The following is a 22,490-nucleotide window of genomic DNA, read 5'->3' on the forward strand; positions in this document are numbered from 1 at the left end:
TGCTGTGCTCTTGAGGATCTCTATTTTTACTTATCATTTGCCCTGCAGTATTTAATAACTTCATCTGTTGAATGTTTAATGAATCCAGATGCTTTGCTGGTAAAAGAGTGTTTTTCAGTGGGATCTGCAGGTTTGCAGAAAGGGCATTGACATTACAGGATATGTTGTACTGCCACATTGGACAGCTGGCTGGCAAAAGTCAATATACTTAGAAGTATCTCGTTCTTTAATATTAGACAACTTTATATAGTCTAGGCTCTGGCTGGTGGATTATGATGTTTTGCTAAAAACTCCCAAAAGGTAGATTCATTGAAGCATGCTTGCTCCATGCAGTAGACTTCCTTATAGTTATATATACTTGGTATGTGGAGCTCCATTAGAGCTATTCTGCAAAATATGGACATTCTACGGCAGATAAACTAAAAAGGAAACAGTTTATTGGAAATAGGACAATTCTTTTTTGAAGCCAGCTTTCAATCATTGATCAAGATTTTCAGCATAGCTTCCCCTAATTTTGTATAGTACTTATGCCCTTTATGTGTGCTTTAAATGGAAAGAATTAGACAAGGGGTGTCAAACTCGCATCATCATGTGATGTATCGGGACTTTTTTTTCCCTTCGCTAAATCGGGTGGGGTAGGGCTAACATGTGACCAGGAGTGAAATCCAGCAGGTTCTGACAGGTTCTGGAGAACCAGTAGTGGAAATTTTGAGTAGTTCGGAGAACCGGCAAATACCACCTCTGACTGGCCCCAGAGTGGGGTGGGAATGGGGATTTTGCAGTTTCCTTCCCCTGGAGTGGGGTGGGAATGGAGATTTTGCAGTATCCTTCCCCTGCTATGCCCACCAAACCATGCCACACCCACCAAGTCATGCCCACAGAACCGGTAATAAAAAAAATTTGGATTTCACCACTACACATGACGCATCGGGCCCATGGGCCGCAAGTTTGACACCCCTGGATTAGACTGATAAAATTCAAGAGGGTTGTGGTTTAAAACTAAATCCCACATTTGCATATTTTGAAGACTACCTATCTGATCATTGTAATAGATTATTCATGGATCTCCTTATTTACTGCAAAAAAGTTCTTCTTGATTTGCTGGAGATTAAAGTTTTTGATTTTGAATAAAAGAAATCCTTTTTATTGTGGTTATTTTGGAACAAAATGACTGGAAATCCATTTTTTTAAAAAAATCAGTGCTCAAATTAGTTTAGGAGTGAGCCACACAATATTTGGGGAGAGGGAGGAGTAGTTTCTTAAATTTCAGTGAAGGGAGAAGGGGAAAACGTTAAATGCCTGGAAATATATGAGTTATATCTTAAAAAATTGAGCTGAACTCTTGCCAGCTATTTGTAATGGGCTGAATAGTAAAGAATCAGGAATTCCAGGAAGTTTGGAGGAGGAAAAGGAAGGAGGAGGAGGAAGGAGAAGAAGAGGAAGAAAGGGAGGAAGAAGAGGAGAAAGAGGAGATTGTACAATCTTGTAAATGGAAATTACAAGAACATGGTAAAGTGCCAACACAGCATTTCCATGTTTACACCTGGATGATAGATGAGGTCGTGTATGTTTTCTCAGCTACGGGTGGTAAAAAGGAGGGATATTTCAATTAAACTGTGAATAAATTAGAATTGATTACAAATAGGGCCATTTGTTTATAGCTGGAAGCATGTACCACTTAATCATTGTGGAAAAGAGCCTGAAAGCTAATAAAATGTGTGACAGATTCTTCTGGAATGAAGTAAGGCATAGGAGTGCAAGCAAAGCTGTTTCCATCAACTTCAGCAGGCGGAATTTATTTATTTATTTGCATATTTGTGTATGCTGTCCCCTCCTACAATTCTGGTAAATTTGAAAATGCTTCTAGCAAAACCTGGCATATACATTGCACACTGAACCACACTGAAAGATATCCCTATGTACAGCATAGCATGGGCCTCCAAATTAAATAAAATAATTATTTCTTCCTGCTTCTGCACTATTGTCCCTTCTGTCTTGAAGACCAGTAGCGAGTTTCAATTTTGGTCGCTACCGGTTTGCTTGCGGGCAGGCGCTCATGCGTGCGCACAACACTTCTGCACATGCGCAGAGGTGGGTGGGTGGGTGGGTGGGCGGAGCCTTCTGCCACTGACGCTACCATTTCACCTGATCCGGGATGAACCAGTAGCAACCCACCACTGTTAAAGACCCACTAGAAAAAAATGTGGTTTTAATTGCTTTCTGTAGTGATTACAGAAGGGACAGCCTCAAAGCAAGAGCTATTACTGAGAAACCTGGATTGTGTACTCCCTCACCTTGATTTCTTGAGGATTAGGGATTCTTAGTGTATTTTAGGCAGACAGAATCTATCTGGGTTGCTTAAAGAGCTATGGCTTGGCAAGTCTGGTGTCTATTAGTCCAGTTGTCCCCAATGTTTCTGGTTTTGTGGACTGGCGGCAGTGGTGTGAGGGGGAGAGGAGATGGTTCCGCGGAAGCAGCTGGAGAGACATTGCCCGCCACTTGCGTGGCCTGGTTCCAAATGGGTTACCGCCCGGTTGTGGGCCACGGCCTGTGTGTTGGGGACCCCTGTACTAGCTGATGTCCTGAGAAGGTTGATGGAGTAGTCTGAGGTGAACAGGAGGAGACTTCTGAGGTGTTAAAAGCCTAATACACAGTCTTACCACCAATATTGGAAAGAAAATTACTGGTAATTATAAGGCTATTGACATACAGCCCCAATGATTAAGAAAAAGGATCAGAGGTGAATATCTTCTTCCATCGATTGTAGGATTTTGTGAATAAATACATATTGCTTCTTTGAGAACCTTTCAAAAGCAGCTGGCACCTCATTTTTAATGAGCAATCCTAAAAGTCGCTATCATGATGCTGCCATATATATGATGGGAACGATGGTCAACATACTGTAGAACAAGACTATACAGGCTAAATCGAACCTAATCACACTTTGCTATTCTTAAATCAAATAATTTGCAGAAGACACAATGACCCGACAAGTTCCAGGACTCTAATACAGAAGCAAGCAATATTTGTGGGCTAGTGGTAGAAATGAAATTTTGGAAGCAGGTCAAAGGCACACTCAGAAAAGACTTGCAATGGTTGATTGTGGTCCCACCATCTTCTCTAGCTTCCCTGGATGGTCCCTACCACCACCACTCAATTTTATAGACCCTTCCTTCCTTCCTTCCTTCCTTCCTTCCTTCCTTCCTTCCTTCCTTCCTTCCTTCTTTCCTCCCTCCCTCCCTCCCTTCTTTCCTCCCTTCTTTCCTTCCTTTCTTCTCACAAAGAAGAGGGGATCAAAGCCCCTGAAGGCAGGACAAGAACCAATGGAGAGATCCAACCTCGATCTAAGAAGGAATTTCCTGACAGAAATATTAATCTGTGCAACAATTTGCCTCCAGAAGTTGTGAATGCTCCAACACTGGAAGTTTTTAAGAAGAGGTTGGATAACCATTTGTCTGAAGTGGTATAGGGTTTCCTGCCTAAGCAGGGGGTTGAAGTAGAAGACCTCCAAGATCTCTTCCAACTCTGTTATTCTATTCTATTCTATTCTATTCTATTCTATTCTATTCTATTCTATTCTATTCTATTCTATTCTATTCTATTCTATTCTATTCTGTTCTTCCTTCCTCATTTAAAAACAAGGCATAGAGCTGCAAAACCTATTCCCTCAAAATTTCTAAAATTGCCTAGGAGATTTCTGAAGATAATAATGCTACAAGTTAGCTTACAATTGCTCACTGCAACGTGCCAGTTTTCCATGGTTATTTTAAAATTTAAATTAATGTCAGGTTAATAATCAGAGAATAATCAGGGACAAAAGGGAGTATCTGCTAATCCTCTACTTACTGTTGCTGCAGTAGAAGGCTTAAAGAATTGATCACAATTAATTTTGAAACAAGTTTTCTCTTCCATCCAGTGAAAGAAGTTTTCATAATAATATTTTAAATAGCTTTTTATTCCTTCTACAGATATAACTATTTTTGGTGTTTTAGAATTCCACTACCCCAAAAACAGAAAGTGGTGTAATGCTACTTAAATGCATCTCATAATGTGGGTTAATACAAATTATTATTATTAATAATATGCAAATTATTTTACCCCAACAGTTTGTCTACAGCTATAAGAAAATAATTATAGATGAGTTACCTTGAGCACACAGCAGAATAACTGAGATATTTCCGTACGTTAACAATTCCACAGATTTAAGATTTAATATAAATAAAACACAAAAGCTTCATGACTATTCAATCAATCAGTGTTAACCCTGGAGAAAATTTTCTGCCTTGCAGAAAGAATCCTTTGTGAGGAAGCATAATGTAAATTTTTAAGAGTAGCATCAATTAATTCACCCATCTATATAATTCACTTGCTGTTCCATCTATGAACATCTATGCTTGATAGTTAATGTATTTTAGATTATAAGAAGGGGATTGAAAGTTAGCTCTTTAGCATTATATTAGAATAAATGTTTTATACCTGATAGCCTTGGTATTCTTTACATCTTAACATTAAGTACCACTAGGTACTTAATCCTTCAAAAAAAAAAAACCCACCTCAAGTAAATAACTCCTAAATTCATAAAATAAGAGTATTTTGTTGATACTGTAGTCATACGATATCAGAAAGTTAATTTAAAGGGGAGGGAGATTTGATTTCAGGTCACAGTGCACACCAAACGCGCTTCGCACAGAAAATGGAGGCTTAAGAAGGTAAGTAGAACAGTGAGGGGGGACAGCTGTGCTGCGGGATTTAGATTTGCTAGAAAGCAGGATTTCCTGCTTTCTAGCGAATATAAATCATGTGGCACAGCTGATCGTTGGAAATACCGGTTTGCCCGAACTGGTAGCTTTTATCACTACCAGTTTGCCTGAACCGGTACAAACCGGTAGCATTTCACTCTGGCTTGAGATCTCAGGAATGTGTTTCTATCTGCAATTTGACCCTTTTTTTAAAGGTAAATATATAACACAATATACATAATATATAACATTTGAGATTCCCATATAATAAGTTTCTACTTCTGTTCAGTTCTAATAGAAAAGCTTTCAGGATAAAAATGACAGATAATAGGGATATTTCAAAAATTGCTCACTAATGTTTAGATGTTCCACCTTGATGTGAAAGAACTAAGATAGGTTGGGAGTATTTGAAATGTTTGTCCACCAAACACCAGGTGAAATATTTTTGTCAAATGGCATTTCCTATATATTTGTTATCTCATCGGGGGGGGGGGACTGTATGTATGTATCTCCATACATCTGATGAGATGATGACAGATTTTCATAAAAGGGACCTTGGTGAACGATTTATTCACATTAAATTTCAGCAGATTCAAACAACTTTAAGCAGATCCACGAGGAGAAGCATATTGTATTTCCTTAAGTAGGAAATTTATGAAAGAGAATAAATTACAGTTATGGATTTATTTGTTGCTATCATGGAGATATTTGGGAGTGAATTCTTCTAGGTTATATGTAACAAGAGCCTAGATTTTATCCCAAAGGTGCTTTTATCCCAAAAGGCAACTGGATTTTCTTGGTTTCAAAACTGAAAAAGCTTTTTGGATGAGAACTTGAAACATTTTCAAGGAAAAAACCCAGGAAAATTCAGTTGCCTTTTTGGAAAGTACCTTTGGGACAACCATGACCTGGAAGACCACGGGTGTCAAACTTGCGGCTGTTATATTGCTGTCATGTGACATTTCACGACTTTTTCCCATTTGTGCAGCTGAAGTGGGCGTGGCCTGTGCATGACACATCCGGCCCATTGACCGCCAGTTTGACACCTGGGTCAAGTCGAGGCCTACCTGCAATGAATAACACCATATTTCAAAGCTGGTTTTTCCTATAGACACGTTTTAAGAATTATAGTTCAGTTTTTAATATAACCAATGTCTGCAGCATCGGGCCAATTTTGGTCTGTAATCTGCAGGCAAATGTTGGTCTGCGATCTTAAAGAATTTGAGAACTTCTGAAATATTTCAGAAAAAAATAAATTGGGAAGCTGTAACAAAAGAATTCTAGTGACTGCTCTGTGTGTGGAAACGGGATTTTAAAAAAATCCTGCGCTATTTTCTTTCTCACAGCATGTAAAGACTCCCGGGTTCTCTTTTACACCAGAGCTTCAATTTCCATCTGTGTCTTATTTTGGTAACAGTCAAACCTGCCATCATACAGTTTTCAGCTGACTACATGAGAACTAACCCTCACGTATAAGATGAATTCTCTTTTGGAATTTCTAATTTAATTACTAGTTCATAATTAACCACTGCAGTACATTTTTAGATGAAGGATTCCTAGCATGAGATCAGATCACAAGAGCTAAGAAAAATGTTTTGGTAGTGTGCTTTGCAAATCTGATCCGGAGGCCTTTAAACAAGAACTGGGGTGTGAGAGAAGGGACCAGAAAATAGTGCAAACCCAATTTGGGATATAGGGGAGGGAGGGAAGGAAGGAAGGAAGGAAGGAAGGAAGGAAGGAAGGAAGGAAGGAAGGAAGGAAGGAAGGAAGACTAGATTATCTTTTCCAAGTTGATATTTAGATTACATGATTTCACTGCTGAAAAATACTGAATAGACTGCAACCAGTGGCATCTTTAGCAAAAAAAGAAAATGAAAATGAAGAGAGTCATGTAGGTGAGCAAGACTACATCCCTTTGATCTTTAATTCAATGGATTTTTAAGTGTCCTCTTTCTAAAGCGTGTGCTCCTGACTCCTAAAGGATCAAAGTAGTAGAACATACAATTTATATGTACGAAGGGTCGGTCCAACACTGAAAAGTGGTCTGTCAATCACTTTGGATAATGAGGATCTAAGACAATTCATCTATTTCTGCAAAAATCAATGCTTCGACTCTTCTAAAATGGAGTGAAGGAAAAAGTGTCTTCTTCCTTCCTTGGAGACCAGCATTTAGAGGCCTTGAAGGATCTCTTGACTAATATGCATTTTATAGGTTTGGAAAACGCCCTCTCCTTTTCTTCAGCAGCATTCAAAACTTGCCAGGAAATGAGAGAGAAAAGGATCTGTAGAAAGACAGGGATATTCCTTTCATCTCTTGGAAATATTCCATATTATCTGAGTTTAGGGGTTTTGCACCTAGCTGGTAATGTTTCTTCATTGAGCTACGTTCTTTCCCCTAATTGTTAAGAGTCTTCAGACTAGAGATTGCTATCACGTTGTTCTTTGAATATTTCAAGGATTTCCAGTTTTAAAATTGTTTACCTAGATAGAATTCTAAAATTACCAGTTTCTAGTTGAGATGGTGAAAGTGCTAAATAACAAAGTGTGTTTTCTGCTTTTTTTCTTTCAGTACTTGGAAGGTCCTCACATGGCTGTTAGAAATGTCCATTTCTAAAATCTGTAGCTTTTCTAAACTTTTAAGTGTGTTTTACATGGATGACATAGGATCCTAGTGAGAAATGCATATACTTGGATGCAAGGAAAAATTTTCTCCATGCAAATGTCTATGGAAATTCTCACTCATTGTTTCGCATCTTGAATGAGAAGCGAAAAGTCTTCAACGAAAAATCAGAAAGTCCAATTGCCTCTTGAAAAAGCACTTTTGGGACTTTTCTCAATGCAGTATATCTTGAAAAAGAAGATGTTTGATGAATAAGGAAAAAGGTGACTGAGAAGCAGAAAACTTCTTCTCCTTCTTTTCCTTCTCCTTCTCTTCTTCCTCCTCCTCCTCCACCTTCTGTAAACTCATCAGTTTGCAGAATAAAAGAAAATACGCCTTCTATCCCTTTGCATAATTGCAGAATTCTGTACTTCCATGATGCAGAATGTGGGTCACTTTCGTTTTATTTTTACTGCAGAGGTTTTGTTGGGAAGCCTGATAAAATGACATATCTTAGCTTCAGTAAACAGCCCTACACCAACACTTTTTTTTAAAAAAAAAATTTTTTTTTATTTATATGCCGCCCTTCTCCGGAGACTCAGGGCGGCTTACAATGCGTTAAGCAATAGCCTTCATACTTTTGTATATTTATACAAAGTCAGCTTATTGCCCCCACAAACTGGGTCCTCATTTCACCTACCTTAGAAAGGATGGAAGGCTGAGTCAACCTTGAGCCTGGTGAGATTCGAACTTACAGTAATTGCAGACAGCTGGTGTTAATCACAATGCTATCAGTCTGCTGAGCCACCAGGCCCTTCAGAATGATTGCAAACAGTTTGCTTTGTTTGTTTGTTTGTTTGTTTGTTTGTTTGTTTGTTTAAAAGGGGGGGGAATCTTTGTGCACCTAGTTAGTAATTGGATAAGAAATCCCAGGGCTGAAGGATGAAATGGCAACTTGGGAACACATGCTAGAAGAAGTCAGTGGCTGCTCCCAAGAAAACCACAGGTTTGATCAATGTAATCAGGAGCCATGCTTAGTTCAAAGTCACATTATTTGTACTGCAGGCTGCAGTGAGGTGTGGAAATGGGCAGCCAAGCTTAATGCTTTTACTGAAGCATTGAGAGCATCTACACATCAGGTTGATGCTAAAACAGGAAAACTCAGGTTATGCTTGCTTGGGCAGCCTGTATGCTAAAATTGGAACAATGCAGAGCAGATTAGCATGGCATCTATGCAAGAATGATGTAGAGTTTGGTGGTTGGAACAGTTGGCCTTTTAAGAGGCTTTCCAAGGACTCTGGAAATGAAATGCAGGACAAAGGAGTAAGCCAGAACTAAATCTGATTTAAACTAAATGTTGTTAAAATTATAAATTAAATCCTGTTTTCTATTCTTCCCTGTGTGTTTCATCATTTATCCCCATTTGGCCACCTTAAAAATTCAAGATTTGTTCTTAAAACGCAAAGCAGCGTACAAATGCTTAAATTACAATTCCATGGTAGCATTTTGATTGGTCTATACTGAAATCCTAAAGGCAATAGGAGCAGATAAATAAGGTCTTTTCCCTTTTCTGGTTATTTTGCAGTCAGTCTCAGAATAGACGCTATATAGTGAGTTTGTCCGTTCTTCCATGCTACACTAAAGATATGATTGGGGAAATCTACTGAAAACTTAACAATTAGCTGATCAACTTTGGAATGAAATTTGGTTTTGCGCAGACATAAATGAGAAATTAAAGACTGAGATTAAAGATAGCGAAGGAAAAGATAGAAGATTTTTTCCCCCCTTTCTTTTAAATGTTTTGTAGTTTTAAATAACAGAAAGGTACAATGTTTAATTGGGTTTCATGAAGTTCATCTTAACTTATTTCAAGGACCCTTTCTCATGCAAATTATACACCCTTGTTTAAAGCAGTCCGACTTCCTTGTGATGAGTCCTATCAAAATTAGCTTAACACCTGTCTTTGTATCTTCGAGGAGAATAAATATAAAAATAGAGCTGAATTTCCATTTCTGTATATTCTATTCTTTTCCCCTGCCCAATACAAAAAGAAGAAGGTTTTTTTTAAAAAAAAAAAAATCAGTGCCTCCAGGCTATGATTAAATGAGATTATTAGGGTTGGGTAAATTTTGCTGCATGATTTTAACTGTCAAAGTAGTACCTATTTGCAGTTTGCAAAAGTCTCTGGAGAAATAAATGTATCGGTGTTCAAGCTAGAGAGGAGCAGTAGGAAGAGATATTTAATCTTGGCTTTCTTGACATCAGTTTAGCAGTCGGCACTTTCCAAGTCATTACAGGTTTGCCAAAAGTACCATTAGCTACAATCTGGCTTGAAACTTTTAATGTGGGGGGAGGGAGGGTTGGGGGGGCGGTAAAAGCTTTTGCAAAAGTTCGTTGGAATTTAAAAAAAAGTCGGATGTCACTGAATGCATTAACTTTGAGGAACACTGGAGGAACAACACTTTAAATTGTTGCCATTTTTTATTTTTCTCTTTAGTCTCCTAAATGTTATAAGGTCTCCTTATGTTATAAGGAAGATAAACGTTGTCCCTCTTTCTCATTGAATTCATGCTTGCTGACCCATAGCTGCACAATATGATTCATTCTTTCCATTCTTTGTCCTTTCCTGGTTGATTAAGAGGATTTTTATTGCCGACTGATTAATCTTGGTGGCTTTGACTGGATATTAGATTTTCTTCTCTCTCGACAAGAAGTTGATCCATTGATTGTGAAGCTTCCAGATCAATATACTGTATATCTCAATTGAAAACATAGAACAGTTATGAAATGCATTAAATTAATTCATTAATTACAGGTTATGTATGACAAAATAAGTCTCCAATGTTTTTTATCCATTTTTCTCTATTCAGATATTTGAAAATAAAATCAATTGTTCAGATGATAGATAGATAGATAGATAGATAGATAGATAGATAGATAGATAGATAGATAGATAGATAGATGTTTTTGTTTTCAGTCTAGATATATTTCCAGTTGATATCCTATCCAATTATTAACCAAATCATAGCTTTGCTAATGTTTCAAGATCAGGCAACATTGACAAGTTCTTACTAGTTAAGCTAGGTTTGCATAAATGCATTATAAAATATATCAGAAGTTATTACAATGTTTATCCTATCCTGTCTAAAAGGCATTTTCCACTTTGAAAGTAAAATTTGTAATAAAGGCAAAAAAAATAGACAAAGTTAGGTGCAGGATAGAGTATGCAATCAAAATCAATGGACTAAATTTGTCTATTGATTTTGGTAGACTGCTTTAACCATGGCCCAGCTTGGATTCAAACTACAATCTTTCCAACAACAGTGCTATTCCTACAAAATATAAAATGATTTATTTCTCATAGATCACATCAAGATTTTGTGTGATTCAGTTCAATTTATTGAATTAATCACTATTGCCAGGGTTCAAATGACAAGCTAAACCAATATTCATGGTTTAAAAGTGATCATGGAGAAGTTCACCAAACAACTGATTTAAAACCAAACAGAACTCTGCTTGTATAGACCAGTTGTGTAATCCAGAACAGCAATTGGTGATTTTTCCAATGAAAAACAAACCTTGACAGAAAATTATCTGGATCCTGATTTGTTGTGCCAGTGAGTTACTTGTTCTATTCCCAACTGTTTTCTGGAAATGCAGACAGAGAATTCCCTAGTAAGAAGGTTAGCAATAGCAGAAAAAGTAGTGATAAACAACATGTGGTAACATATTCATACTTGTCTGTGTCTGAAAAGTAGCCTGTGTTGTTCATAGGATCACAGGACTAAGCTATTTAGACCGGGCTTTCTTAACCTTGGCCACTTTTAATTATGTGGACTTCAACTCCCAGAATTCCCCAGTCAACCATGCTGGCTAGGAAATTCTAGGCGTTGGTCATCATCGTCATCATCCCAATATGCATTTTGAATCAAAAATTCTGCATCTTTTCATTCTATAGGTCATGGGTGAATTTTCTTCCTTCCTTAGTTTTTAAAATAAGGATAAATTGTAAGGTGCTCCTACCATGTACTCTGCTTGAACTCATGGACTCAGAAAACGAATGTATGCATTTTACCTTACTCTTTTTTTTCTTCTTAATCTTACTTCACCTTTACAGAAGTGAAATTATCCAGAAATTATTTTAACAGATGTTCACTGCCAGATATTTATATTTTCGTGCACAATTATCTTGGGATTCATTTTTAATTTATTATTTCATTCTCTTTCCCCTTAGATATGATTATCGTGAAATGCTGCACAATGCCACTTTCTGTCTGGTCCCCCGTGGCCGGAGGCTTGGATCCTTCAGGTTTTTGGAGGCCCTGCAGGTAAAAACAATAGACATTTTAGCTCTTTTTAAGCTTTTTTCTCAAGTAAAATTCTGTCTTGGGTAATATTGTGACAGGGAAAGGAAGAGCAGAGCAGAAACTATATTGCAGTGGAATGGCTTGCTTTCAGAAATTGTGGGTGCTTCAACACTGGAGATTTTTAAGAAGAGATTGTTATTTGTCCGGAAGAGTATAGGGCAGTGATGGCTAACCTTTTTCGCACTGAGTGCCGAAACTGGAGTGTGCGCAAATGCACGCCAGAGCGCCAGAACCCGGAAGAGATCAGCTGGCCGGTGTGCATGCGCATGACAGAACCCGGAAGAGCAACTGGCATTGGTGCGCGTGCCCACAGAGAGGGCTCTCTGGGCCACCTCTGGCACACGTGCCATAGGTTCACCATCACATGTATAGGGTGTCCTGTTTGAGTAAGGGGTATGATTAGAATAGGGACCTCCAACCCCCGGGCTATGGATTGGTACCGGTCCATGACCTGCTAGGAACTGGGACAGCAGGAGGTGAGTGGCGGCTGAGCAAGTAAAGCTTCATCTTATTTGCAGCTTCCCCCCCCTCCCCCAATGCTAACATCACTGCCTCAGTTCGGAATGGGATAATTCACACCCACACTCTCACCGCCACCTGCTCACTCCAGCCAATTTACCTCAGGTGACTCACCGTGGGGCAATGCGCCCTGCAGGACAATTTGCCACGAGTGAGATACTGTTATTTCCCCAAGCCAGATGCCAGAGGCAAGTGGAACCTCCTCCTCTTTTTTCTCCCTCCCTTCCTCCCTTCCTCCTCCATACATGATAGAAACATGTTCACACACATGTACATGGAGAGGAGAGGACATGTGGATTTGCCCTCCAAGAGAGTGTGCCTCCTCCACTCCTTCCCCCGTGTGTTTAGCCGAAGACTGTTGGAGCAGCTTCAGAGAATTGAAAGGGCCCAAATGAAGAGAGGGAGTAGGGGCTGGAGGAGGAAACTATGCATCTAATTGAGTATATTTACCATAACTATTTCATTGATTGGTGATTAAAAGCGCACCCTCCTGAAAGTTGGAGCTTTCCGCTAGTTGATCTGAAGAACTTTGGAAAGGCTTGTAAAGGAGAAAAATAAAAAGACACAACTAAGGGTTCAATAAAAGTTTGCTTTGCAAACTTTTCAACATAGAACTACCTTTCCTTCCTTCCTTCCTTCCTTCCTTCCTTCCTTCCTTCCTTCATTCATTCATTCATTTCTATCTATCTTTCTTTCTTTTTTTTCTTTCTGCTTTTCAATAGTTGCAGGGAAAAAAACAAGCTCAGGGCAGGCCTCTCACTGATTCTGCATTTATGGCGAGTTGTATAATTATTTCATCATGTATTGCAATGTAATAATAATAGAAATAAAGTTAACAACAAATGTAATGTGTTTGAATCATCCCGAAACCTTCCCCCACCCCACCCGGTCTTTGGAAGAATTGTCTTCCACAAAACGAATCAATGGTGCCAAAAAGGTTGGGAACCCCTGGACTAGATGATCTCTAAAAGTCCTTTCCAACTCTGTTCTTCTGCATCCATTCTTCTTCAGGAAAAATTAGCATCAATATCTCACCCATCAGGAGATATTGTTATATTTCCTTAAAGGTGGATTGTCCTAGAGACCATTGGACAAATAGAATTAGAAATATTACTCTGGAGCAAAGATGATATATTTTTGCTGAAAATATACATCACTTACCATATATTGGCTCTCAGAGCCAGAAAACAACATTGACCGATCACATATTCAGAAGATGTGACGTTCCACCAAGAGATTTGGATGTTTTGTTTTATTTTTTTTAACTGAGATGTGCTCATCTGAAGACTTACACTTACACTGAAGTGGAATCGGAAAACATGTTTCAGTTTTTAGCAGTCCAGTCGATGGGGACTTTGAGGTTTATATGGAGTCACAGGTTTATAAAATTAGCCTAGATTTTTTTCCACTGCACGCTAAACAAGTCTTAAGCGGTCATTTCTGTTTGTTAGACATTCTCTGGGAAAGGAAGCTGCAGGACAATTAAAATGACGCAAAATAAAACTATCTACCCACTCCATCCAAGATACGTTTGGGAGAATTATCTTGCTGCTATAACTTCTGTGCTTGACAATGCAGTGATCCACCAGAATTTTACAAAAAAGATACTGAAAATTGCACAGTTAAATATAGAAAGCAGAATTACCCAATTCACACAACATGCATTTCACTTCTTTTTTCCACTATCCCTTAATATCAGCCCTGACTCTTAGGACACCTAACCCTAAGTCTAGTTTATAACAGAATAACAGAGTTGGAAGGGACTTTGTGGGTCATCTGACTTCCAGACTGATATAATGAGGATTAAGGAAAATGCTCAAACCCCAGTTAACCTGGCAGGAGATTTAACAGGGCAGATTAACAGCATTGGAAGGGACCTTGTAGGTCATCTAGTCCAACCTCCCACCCAGGCAGGAGACCCTACACCAGTGACAACTAACCTTTTCCAGACTGAGTGCCCAAAGCGTGCGTGCGCTTAGACCCCCAAAATGCAAAGCGCACATGCATCCCACCCCCGTGCATGCGTGGTCCCACCACACGGTCCCTGCCTCCGCGCATGTGCGTGCCTCCCACACGTTCCCCGCCACTATCACTATCCTTAGAGAATCACTGAGAAACTATCCCTAAAATCAGTTTTTGGCCTTGAGTCAAAGGAGACCTAGCCCTGACCCTAACGCTATTCCTAACCCTACTTTCATTTTCATTGGCAATGGAATTTTCCTATGCATTTTCCTGTAGTTGACAAAGAAATCAGAACAAAAGCTGTCAGAATGTCTTTTCTTAGAGAATCTCTAAGAATCTATTTCCAACATCAGTTCTTGTCTCTGATTCCAAGCAAACACAACCCTAACCTTAACACTTACCCTACCTCTAACACTACTTTTCTTTTCATTGTCAATCATATTTTCCCATGTAATTTACTCTGCTCCACAAAAAAGTCCAAACGAAAAGCTGTAACCTTCACTATCCTTAGAGAATTTCTAAGAATCTATCTCAGACATCAGTTTTTGATCCTGTTTCCAGTGAGACCTAACCCTAACCCTAATTTCAATTGGCAATGGCAATTCGTAATCAGATTTTACCATGTATTTTTACTGTGGTCCACACACAGGTTTGAACGAAAAGCTGTCATGTTGTCATTAGACAACTTCTAAGAATCTATCCCTAGCTTAGTTTTCGGCCCTGACTTCAAGGAGACCGAACCCTATCCCTAATGCTTAACATATTTTCATTTTCATTGGCAATGACATTTTCCCAACTGGCAGTCAGAAGGCATGATGGAAATTCTTTAACTTCACAACATATAGACAGATTTAACCATAGTTTCAATTGAGAAAATGTGACAATCCTAGACTAGGCCAAATCCAAAAATGCCAGGGAATTTCTAGAAGCCTGGCACTCTGACAAATCAGCCATCAATAGACACGTAGACATTAACAACATCTATTGTTTTTGTTGTTGTTAGTTGCAAAGTCGTGTCTGACCCATCGTGACCCCATGGACAACGTTCTTCCAGGCCTTCCTGTCCTCTACCATCCCCCAGAGACCATTTAAATTCACACTGACTGCTTCAGTGACTCCATCCAGCCACCTCGTTCTCTGTCGTCCCATTCTTCTTTTGCCCTCAGTCTTTCCCAGCATTAGGCTCTTCTTCTCCAGTGAGTCCTTCCTTCTCATTAGGTGGCCCAAGTATTTGAGTTTCATCTTCAGGAGCTGGCCTTCTAAAGAGCAGTCAGGGTTGATCTCCTCTAGGACTGACCAGTTTGATCGCCTTGCAGTCCAAGGGACTCGCAGGAGTCTTCTCCAGCACCACAGTTCAAAGGCCTCAATTCTTTGGCGCTCAGCCTTTCTTATGGTCCAACTGTCCAACAACATCTATAGACTATGCAAAAGAGACAAGCAACCAGCCCAAAAGAGAAAAAGACTCCAGTTCCCCTCCACCAGTAATCATAACTCCAAGGTCAATTTCAGACCAACAATCAAGTATGCAATACTCCAATCAAGAAATTGCCAGAGAGCCATCAGTAAACAGCCCAACCAAAATATCTCTAAGACTGGCTCCACCCACCCAAACAGGCAAGATGCCAGAATATAAACTAACATGTTACCTGGTTAGGGTAATGAAATGTCTGCAAGAAAACAAGCAAGCTCAGAGAGCACCAAGGATCCCTCATTTCAACCCTGAGCTACAAATATTCTCTTTTATTAGGACCCAGATTGTTGGGGGCAATATGCTGACTCTGTAAACTGCTTAGAAAAGGCTGTAAAATACTGTGAAGCGGTTTATAAGTCTAAGCGCTACCCTGTTTCCCCAAAAATAAGACATCCCCTGATAATAAGCCCAATTGGGCTTTTGAGCACATGCACTAAAATAAGCCCCCCCCCTTGAAAATAAGCCCTCCCGGAAAATATTTAACTGAATGCACAGCCGGTCCCAGCCATTTCCTCTGGTTAGGGTTAGGGTAACAGAGCTGGAAATCAGGTAAGATGGCAAGAGGAGCCCCGTCTTGCTCCACGCGCCCCAAAATAATAAGACCTCTCCGAAAATAAGGCCAAGTGCTTATTTCTGGGTTCAAAAAAATATAAGACAGGGTCTTATTTTGGGGGAAACACGGTATTGTTATCACATTAACCCCTAATCCTTCTTTTCATTGAACTAGACATACCCAATTCCTGCAACTGTTCTTCATATGTGATTAATTTAAACTGTCCACCCCTTATATTTTTTTATGCAGGCTGCCTGTATTCCTGTGATGCTCAGCAACGGATGGGAACTTCCATTCTCTGAGGTGATTAATTGGAATCAAGCTGCCGTCATAGGAGATGAGAGATTGTTATTACAGGTAAGAGGTGGGTGAATGGCGGGAAAACAGTGGCCTTCATCCAGTCAGTTGGCAACAGCAGCCATCTTCTCTACTTTCAGGAAAGATATATCCAAAGGTCATGGCCATAAAAGAGATTTTTATCGGGCAGGCTTTGTCTGTGTCATTGTGAATATTAACTCATTTAATAAAGCATTATTCACTTTCTGACATGAAGGTCATTCCAGCTTCCAAATGTCTTGGTTAAAAATGTAGCAGCATCTGATATTTTTTTCACATACTGTAGGTGCGTGGAAGAGCTCAAGCCATACAAATGTGATTTGCAGTGTCAAAATATTTTTAATTCTGATACTTCTAATCCTAAATCAGGGATGGGGCAACCCCAAAATAAGACATTCCCTGATAATAAGCCCAATCGGGCTTTTGAGTGCATGGCAATAAGGCCAAGTGCTTATTTCAGGGTTCAAAAAAAATATAAGACAGGGTCTTATTTTCAGGGAAACACGGTACATATGATTCTCACATGTGTTTATCTGTAATTCTGAGCTCTTTCTAAATTCAGCTTGTAAATACCCTATTTCCCCGAAAATAAGACATCCCCTGATAATAATCCCAATTGGGCTCTTGAGCGCGTACACTAAAATAAGCCTCCCCCCGAAAATAAGCCCTCCCCGAAAGTATTTAAATGCAGAGCTGGAAATCAGGTAAGATGGCAAGAAGAGCCCCATCTTGCTCCACGAGCCCCAAAATAATAAGACCTCCCCAAAAATAAGGCCAAGCGCTTATTTCGGGGTTCAAAAAAATATAAGACAGAGTCTTATTTTCGGGGAAACACGGTATTAAAAAGCACTCAAGATACATATTTAAACTTCATGCTTTACTGTTGAAATATCTACAGTATTTTATGAGCCTTTACAATGTTACAGAAGATATAAATTGCTTTGAGCCATGAAATTTGAAAACTGCAACATTAGGTAGATAACTAAGTTCTGATCCATGTTTGATTGATTGATTGATTGATTGATCACATATATAAGGCTGCCCATCTCACAGGAATGACTCTGGGCAGTGTAATATTAATCCAGGAGAATGATGTAGATTACCTTATGACATATAGAAGTGTACTAAGACCTCAGTTATTTCTATATGAGACTTTTCCAATCTTTTCTCTTTCTCTTAACTTTGTCTTCCCCTACCAAATACTTTCCAGATACGCTTAAGGGCTTGGAAATCCTTCCTTGCTTTAAGAAGAGTCATAGACATTACAGCTGGAAGGCACCAGATTGGGAAAGGCAAATGCAATTTAGAATAGAATAGAATAACAGAGTTGGAAGGGACCTTGGAGGTCTTCTAGTCCAACCACCTGCTTGGGTAGGAAACCCTACACCACTTCAGACAAATGGTTATCCAACATCTTCTTAAAAACTTCCAGTGTTGGAGCATTCACAACTTCTTCAGGCAAATTGTTCCACTTATTAATTGTTCTAACTGTCAGGAAATTTCTCCTTAGTTCTAAGTTGCTTCTCCCCTTGATTAGTTTCCATCCATTGCTTCGTGTCCTGCCTTCAGGTGCTTTGGAGAATAGCTTGACTTCCTCTTCTTTGTGGCAACCCCTGAGATATTGGAACACTGCTATCATGTCTCCCCTAGTTCTTCTTTTCTTTAAAGTAGACATACCCAGTTCCTGCAACTGTTCCTCATACGTAAAAAAAAAAAATGCTTTTAAAAGGCTCTGACAATCCCAGCTGAGCCACGCGATCATCAGAGGCTTTTTTTAAAAAAACTTTTAAAAGCATTTTTTCTACAACCTCTTCGGCCGAAGAGGTTGTAGAAAAAATGCTTTTAAAAGTAAAAAAAAAAAGCCTCTGATGATTGTGCGGCTCAGCTAGGCATGGGGGTGGGCAGGGATTTTTGCTACTGGTTCTCCAAACCACCCGCCACCATTGCTACTGGATTGGGCGACCCAGTCCAAACCGGGAGCATTTCAACCCTGCTTGTGACCAGTCCTCACACTTACAATTACAGCATCCCCGTGATCACATGACCAAAATTTGGCAACCAGCATGTATTTACAAGAGTTGCAGCATGCAGGGGTCACGGGATCAACATTTGCTCATAAAATACTGCAGATATTTCAACAGTAAAACCATGAAGTTTAAATATGTATCTTGAGTGCTTTTTAATATTTACAAACTGAATTCAGAAAGAGCTCAGATAAACATGTGAGAGTCATATATCGGTTGCCCCAAACACTGATTTAGGCTGAGAAGTATCAGAATTATAAATATTTTGCTCGCTAGTATTTTGACAAGCAAAGACAATAGGGGAAACTGACGTTACTAAACGACCGTGTGACTCACTTAACAATCATGGTGTTGTGGCCCGTCAGTGGCCTGTGCGGATTGTAGCTGATTCTGACAGCGAGGAGGCTGGTGTGGTGTTGCGCCAGCAGCCTGTGCAGCTGGCACACAAGTCAGACAATGAGGAGGCTGGAGAAGATGTGGTGCCAGAGGCAGGGATTCAGCCAGGTTCTTCAGAACCTCCAGAAGCTCCTTTAAGTGAAGAGGACGAAGAGGAGGAGCCTCGTCTCGATGCACGGGTGCGCAGAGCGGCCAAAAGGCAGGAGTGGCTCCTCAGGAGGAGGTCTCCTCGAGAGTAAGGCTTGGGGTTAATTGGCCACTTCCTTAGCCTATTTAAGGAGGAACGCCGACTGAAGCAATTTGGAGGGAACAACTTTAGTTCCCTCTACTTCACGTCTGGTTTCTCTGCAAATTGCTTCTGGGCTTTCTGCCAACCTTAGTAAGATTGTGATTCCTTTATCTTTGGTTTCTTGTAGGCTGTTAAGAAAGTTTATTAACAGCCTTTGTTTTGAAAAAGACTGAGTTATTTTAGTAAATTAAGTTTTGTACAAACTTTGTGTGTGCTGTGTTCTATGGGATCCATAGCTGGGGCAGAACACATGGTGAAAAAGTCATAAAACTTCAGCGCAACTCACCTAACGAACTGTGTTGCTAAGCAGTGGAAATTCTGGTTCTAACTGTGGTCGCAAGCTGAGGACTAAACTTGCGCTTCTACCAGTGAGAAAACGCTCATCCGTGGAGAGAGTCATTTCTGGCTTAAGCCCACTGCTCTTTTGAAAGAGTGCTTCTGGATTCAAAGTTACTCTCCAATTTGCTAGATAGAGGGAGGAGGGAGAAAGGGGAGATGCCTCTGAGACCCTTTTAATGGGAGACTTCAAGGAATCAACCTGGATTCCTACCCATGCAAGGCACGTGCCGTACTGCTACGGGTGCGACCAACATATTTAAGGTCGTTTGTCAACCAACGGACAGGAAAGAGACTAATGATATGCTGCTGTTCCTTGCCCAACCAATAGCCAAAGCAGGATGTGGTTTTTTTCCCATTTTCATCCAATTGTAACCTTCAGTTTCTATGGTTCTACTCTAAAGCAGGGGTGTCAAACTCAATTTCATTGAGGGCTGCATCAGGGTTCTGTTTGACCTGGGGGGGGGATGGCCATCTCAACGTCACTCGTGTTGGGGGCACCTGTGGTGGCCAAGTGCTAAGGCAGGACTTCCCTCAGACCCACATTTTTACGGGCAAAAATGTAAAGAAAAATCTACACGCTGCCTGACTGACATATTTAGCTGCCGAAGGTAAGAGAGGAGAAGTCTGTGCAGCATTCCAAATATCTGTGAATGTCCCTTCCCTCGCAAGAGTACATTAATATTCTGATCTTTGTTGTTTCCTGTAATGCAGAATTGATTATCTTCACAGCTGCTTCCCTTACTAGAACAGATACTATACTATTATTAACAGTGGTTTTTAAAGAGCTGGCGGGAAGCCCAAATGTCTGCTTTGGGAAATGTTTTTGTTGCATTACAGTTTTTCATCTCCCAGTTTAGATGCACGCGGATGTTTTTATTTACATATTCTCCATACTGTCATGCTGCTCCGGCTTCAGACAGGCTGAAGCCACTTTTCTCTGTTGTCATTTTAGCACTGCTTTTTCTCCTTCCGTGTTTATTGTATCGGTGGCCTGCTATTCAAGCATCATCCTGTCCTAATCATTCTCTTCAGCCATCTTGTAAGCCAAGAGATGAATAGCAAATAGCCAAATGAAATTTAAAACGGAAGCCCTAGTTTGTGTTGTAAGTGAGCCAACATGTAAAAATAGGCTTTAGAACAGAGGTCTTCAAACTTGGCAGCTTTAAGACTTGGGGACTTCAACTCCCAGAATTCTCCAGCCAGTAGCTGGCTGGAGAATTCTGGGAATTGAAGTCCCCAAGTCTTAAAGCTGCCAAGTTTGAAGATCTCTGCTTTAGAAAATACAGGCAGTTCGTCCAACCACCACAATTGTGACTAGAATTTCCCTTGCTAAGTGAAGCGGTTGTTAAGTAAGCCGCACCTGTTTTATGATCTTTTTCCCACAGTTATTAGGAAAATCACTGCAATTGTTAAACTTATGGTCATAAGTTTAACAACTGCATAAGACCATAAACTTATGGTCATTAAACAAATCCAACTTCCTCCGTTTGTTCATCGGAAGTCAATTGGGAAGGTTACAAATGGCAGTCATGTGACCTTGGGATACTTCAACCGTTATAAATACCTGCTGGTAGTCAAGTGCCCAAATTTTGATCATGTGACCATCGGGATGCTGCTGTACCGTGTGAGGACTGGTCATAAGTCACTTAATACTGTTGTAATTTTGAACAGACGCTAAACAAATGGCTGTAATTTGAGGACTACCTGTATTCTAAGATTGCCTCACTTCACCTCGCCACAAAACTTTGAAGATATCAATGGCTCCATTTCACCCACTGTTCTTTTCGTATGCAGAAACAGATAAAAAGATTTATCTCAAAAGATTGGAAGAAAAACAATGAAATGCAGTCAATTAGACATAATGCAAATCTTTTTTTATTTATTTGAATTTATTAGCCCCCTCTCCCAACTCCAATGGACATATAACAATGATTGCCTAAAATGTAAAAGTTGCCAAAACAAAATCTACCAGAAAATTCATACATTCATGTCAATTTATAAATTCAGAAGATTTCTTTGCTGGGTGCCTTACAAAACCAATTAAATAGCCTGATTTAAAAAAAAAAATAAGCTGCAATCCTGAATGGACTAAGTAATGAATAGCTCCCATTGAAAAGATAGGGTATTAGGACCAAATATTGCACAGTTAGAAGTTTATTGTATACATCGTATGACGTAGGCTCTTGAAAAGGTAGCTAACCTATTTTAATCTTATCAGTAAATGGGATATATATCTTTTCAGCATAATAATAATAAAGAATTTTATTTCCATATTTCCTACCTTTCTTTCCTTATGTAGCCTATCTTTCTCTCTGTGCTCACTCCGGTAAAATAAGTGTTCAGTGAGCTTCAGGTTTAAATTCAGGATTTGAACCTGAAGTCTTTCCACTTCTGGAATGAGAATTAATCATGTTGGTTCCCTGGCTGTATTAGAATACGAATACATTTAGCCTCCTATTCAGCCCACATCATTTAATTAATTATTTTATTTCTTAAGTTAAACCAACCTTGCTAAAAAGGGACACGATGGCTCAGTGGCTAAGACGTTGAGCTTGTCGATTGAAAGGTCAGCAGTTCAGCTGTTCGAATCCCTAGTGCCGCGTAACGGAGTGAGCTCCCATTACTTGTCCCAGCTTCTGCCAACCTAGCCGTTTGAAAGCAAGTAAAAAATGCAAGTAGAGAAACAGGGGCCACCTTTGGTGGGAAGGTAACGGAGTTCCGTGTGCCTTTGATGTTTAGTCATGCCGGCCACATGACCACGGAGACGTCTTTGAACAGCGCTGGTTTTTCGGCTTTGAAACGGAGATAAGCACCACCCCCTAGAGTCAGGAACAATTAGCACTTATGTGCGAGTGGAACCTTTACCTTTACGTAAGCGTAAGACCTCTCACGCTTT

The 22,490-nt window shown here is 39.8% G+C and overlaps 1 protein-coding gene across 1 annotated transcript in view; it reads left to right on the forward strand.

The window, feature by feature from the left end:
* The window catches only part of EXT1 (exostosin glycosyltransferase 1), a 338,991-nt gene that overhangs the window by 260,983 nt on the left and 55,518 nt on the right, over positions 1-22,490 (forward strand). The window contains exons 2-3 of the mRNA XM_070940369.1: positions 11,573-11,666; positions 16,460-16,567. Of these exons, the coding sequence (XP_070796470.1) occupies positions 11,573-11,666; positions 16,460-16,567 (202 nt within the window). The remainder of the gene's footprint in view (positions 1-11,572; positions 11,667-16,459; positions 16,568-22,490) is intronic.

The sequence above is a fragment of the Pituophis catenifer genome, unplaced genomic scaffold, assembly GCF_029215685.1.
Source record: "Pituophis catenifer annectens isolate HBS135680 unplaced genomic scaffold, rPitCat1.0.hap2 SCAF_3, whole genome shotgun sequence".
Taxonomy (NCBI): Eukaryota; Metazoa; Chordata; class Lepidosauria; order Squamata; family Colubridae; genus Pituophis; species Pituophis catenifer.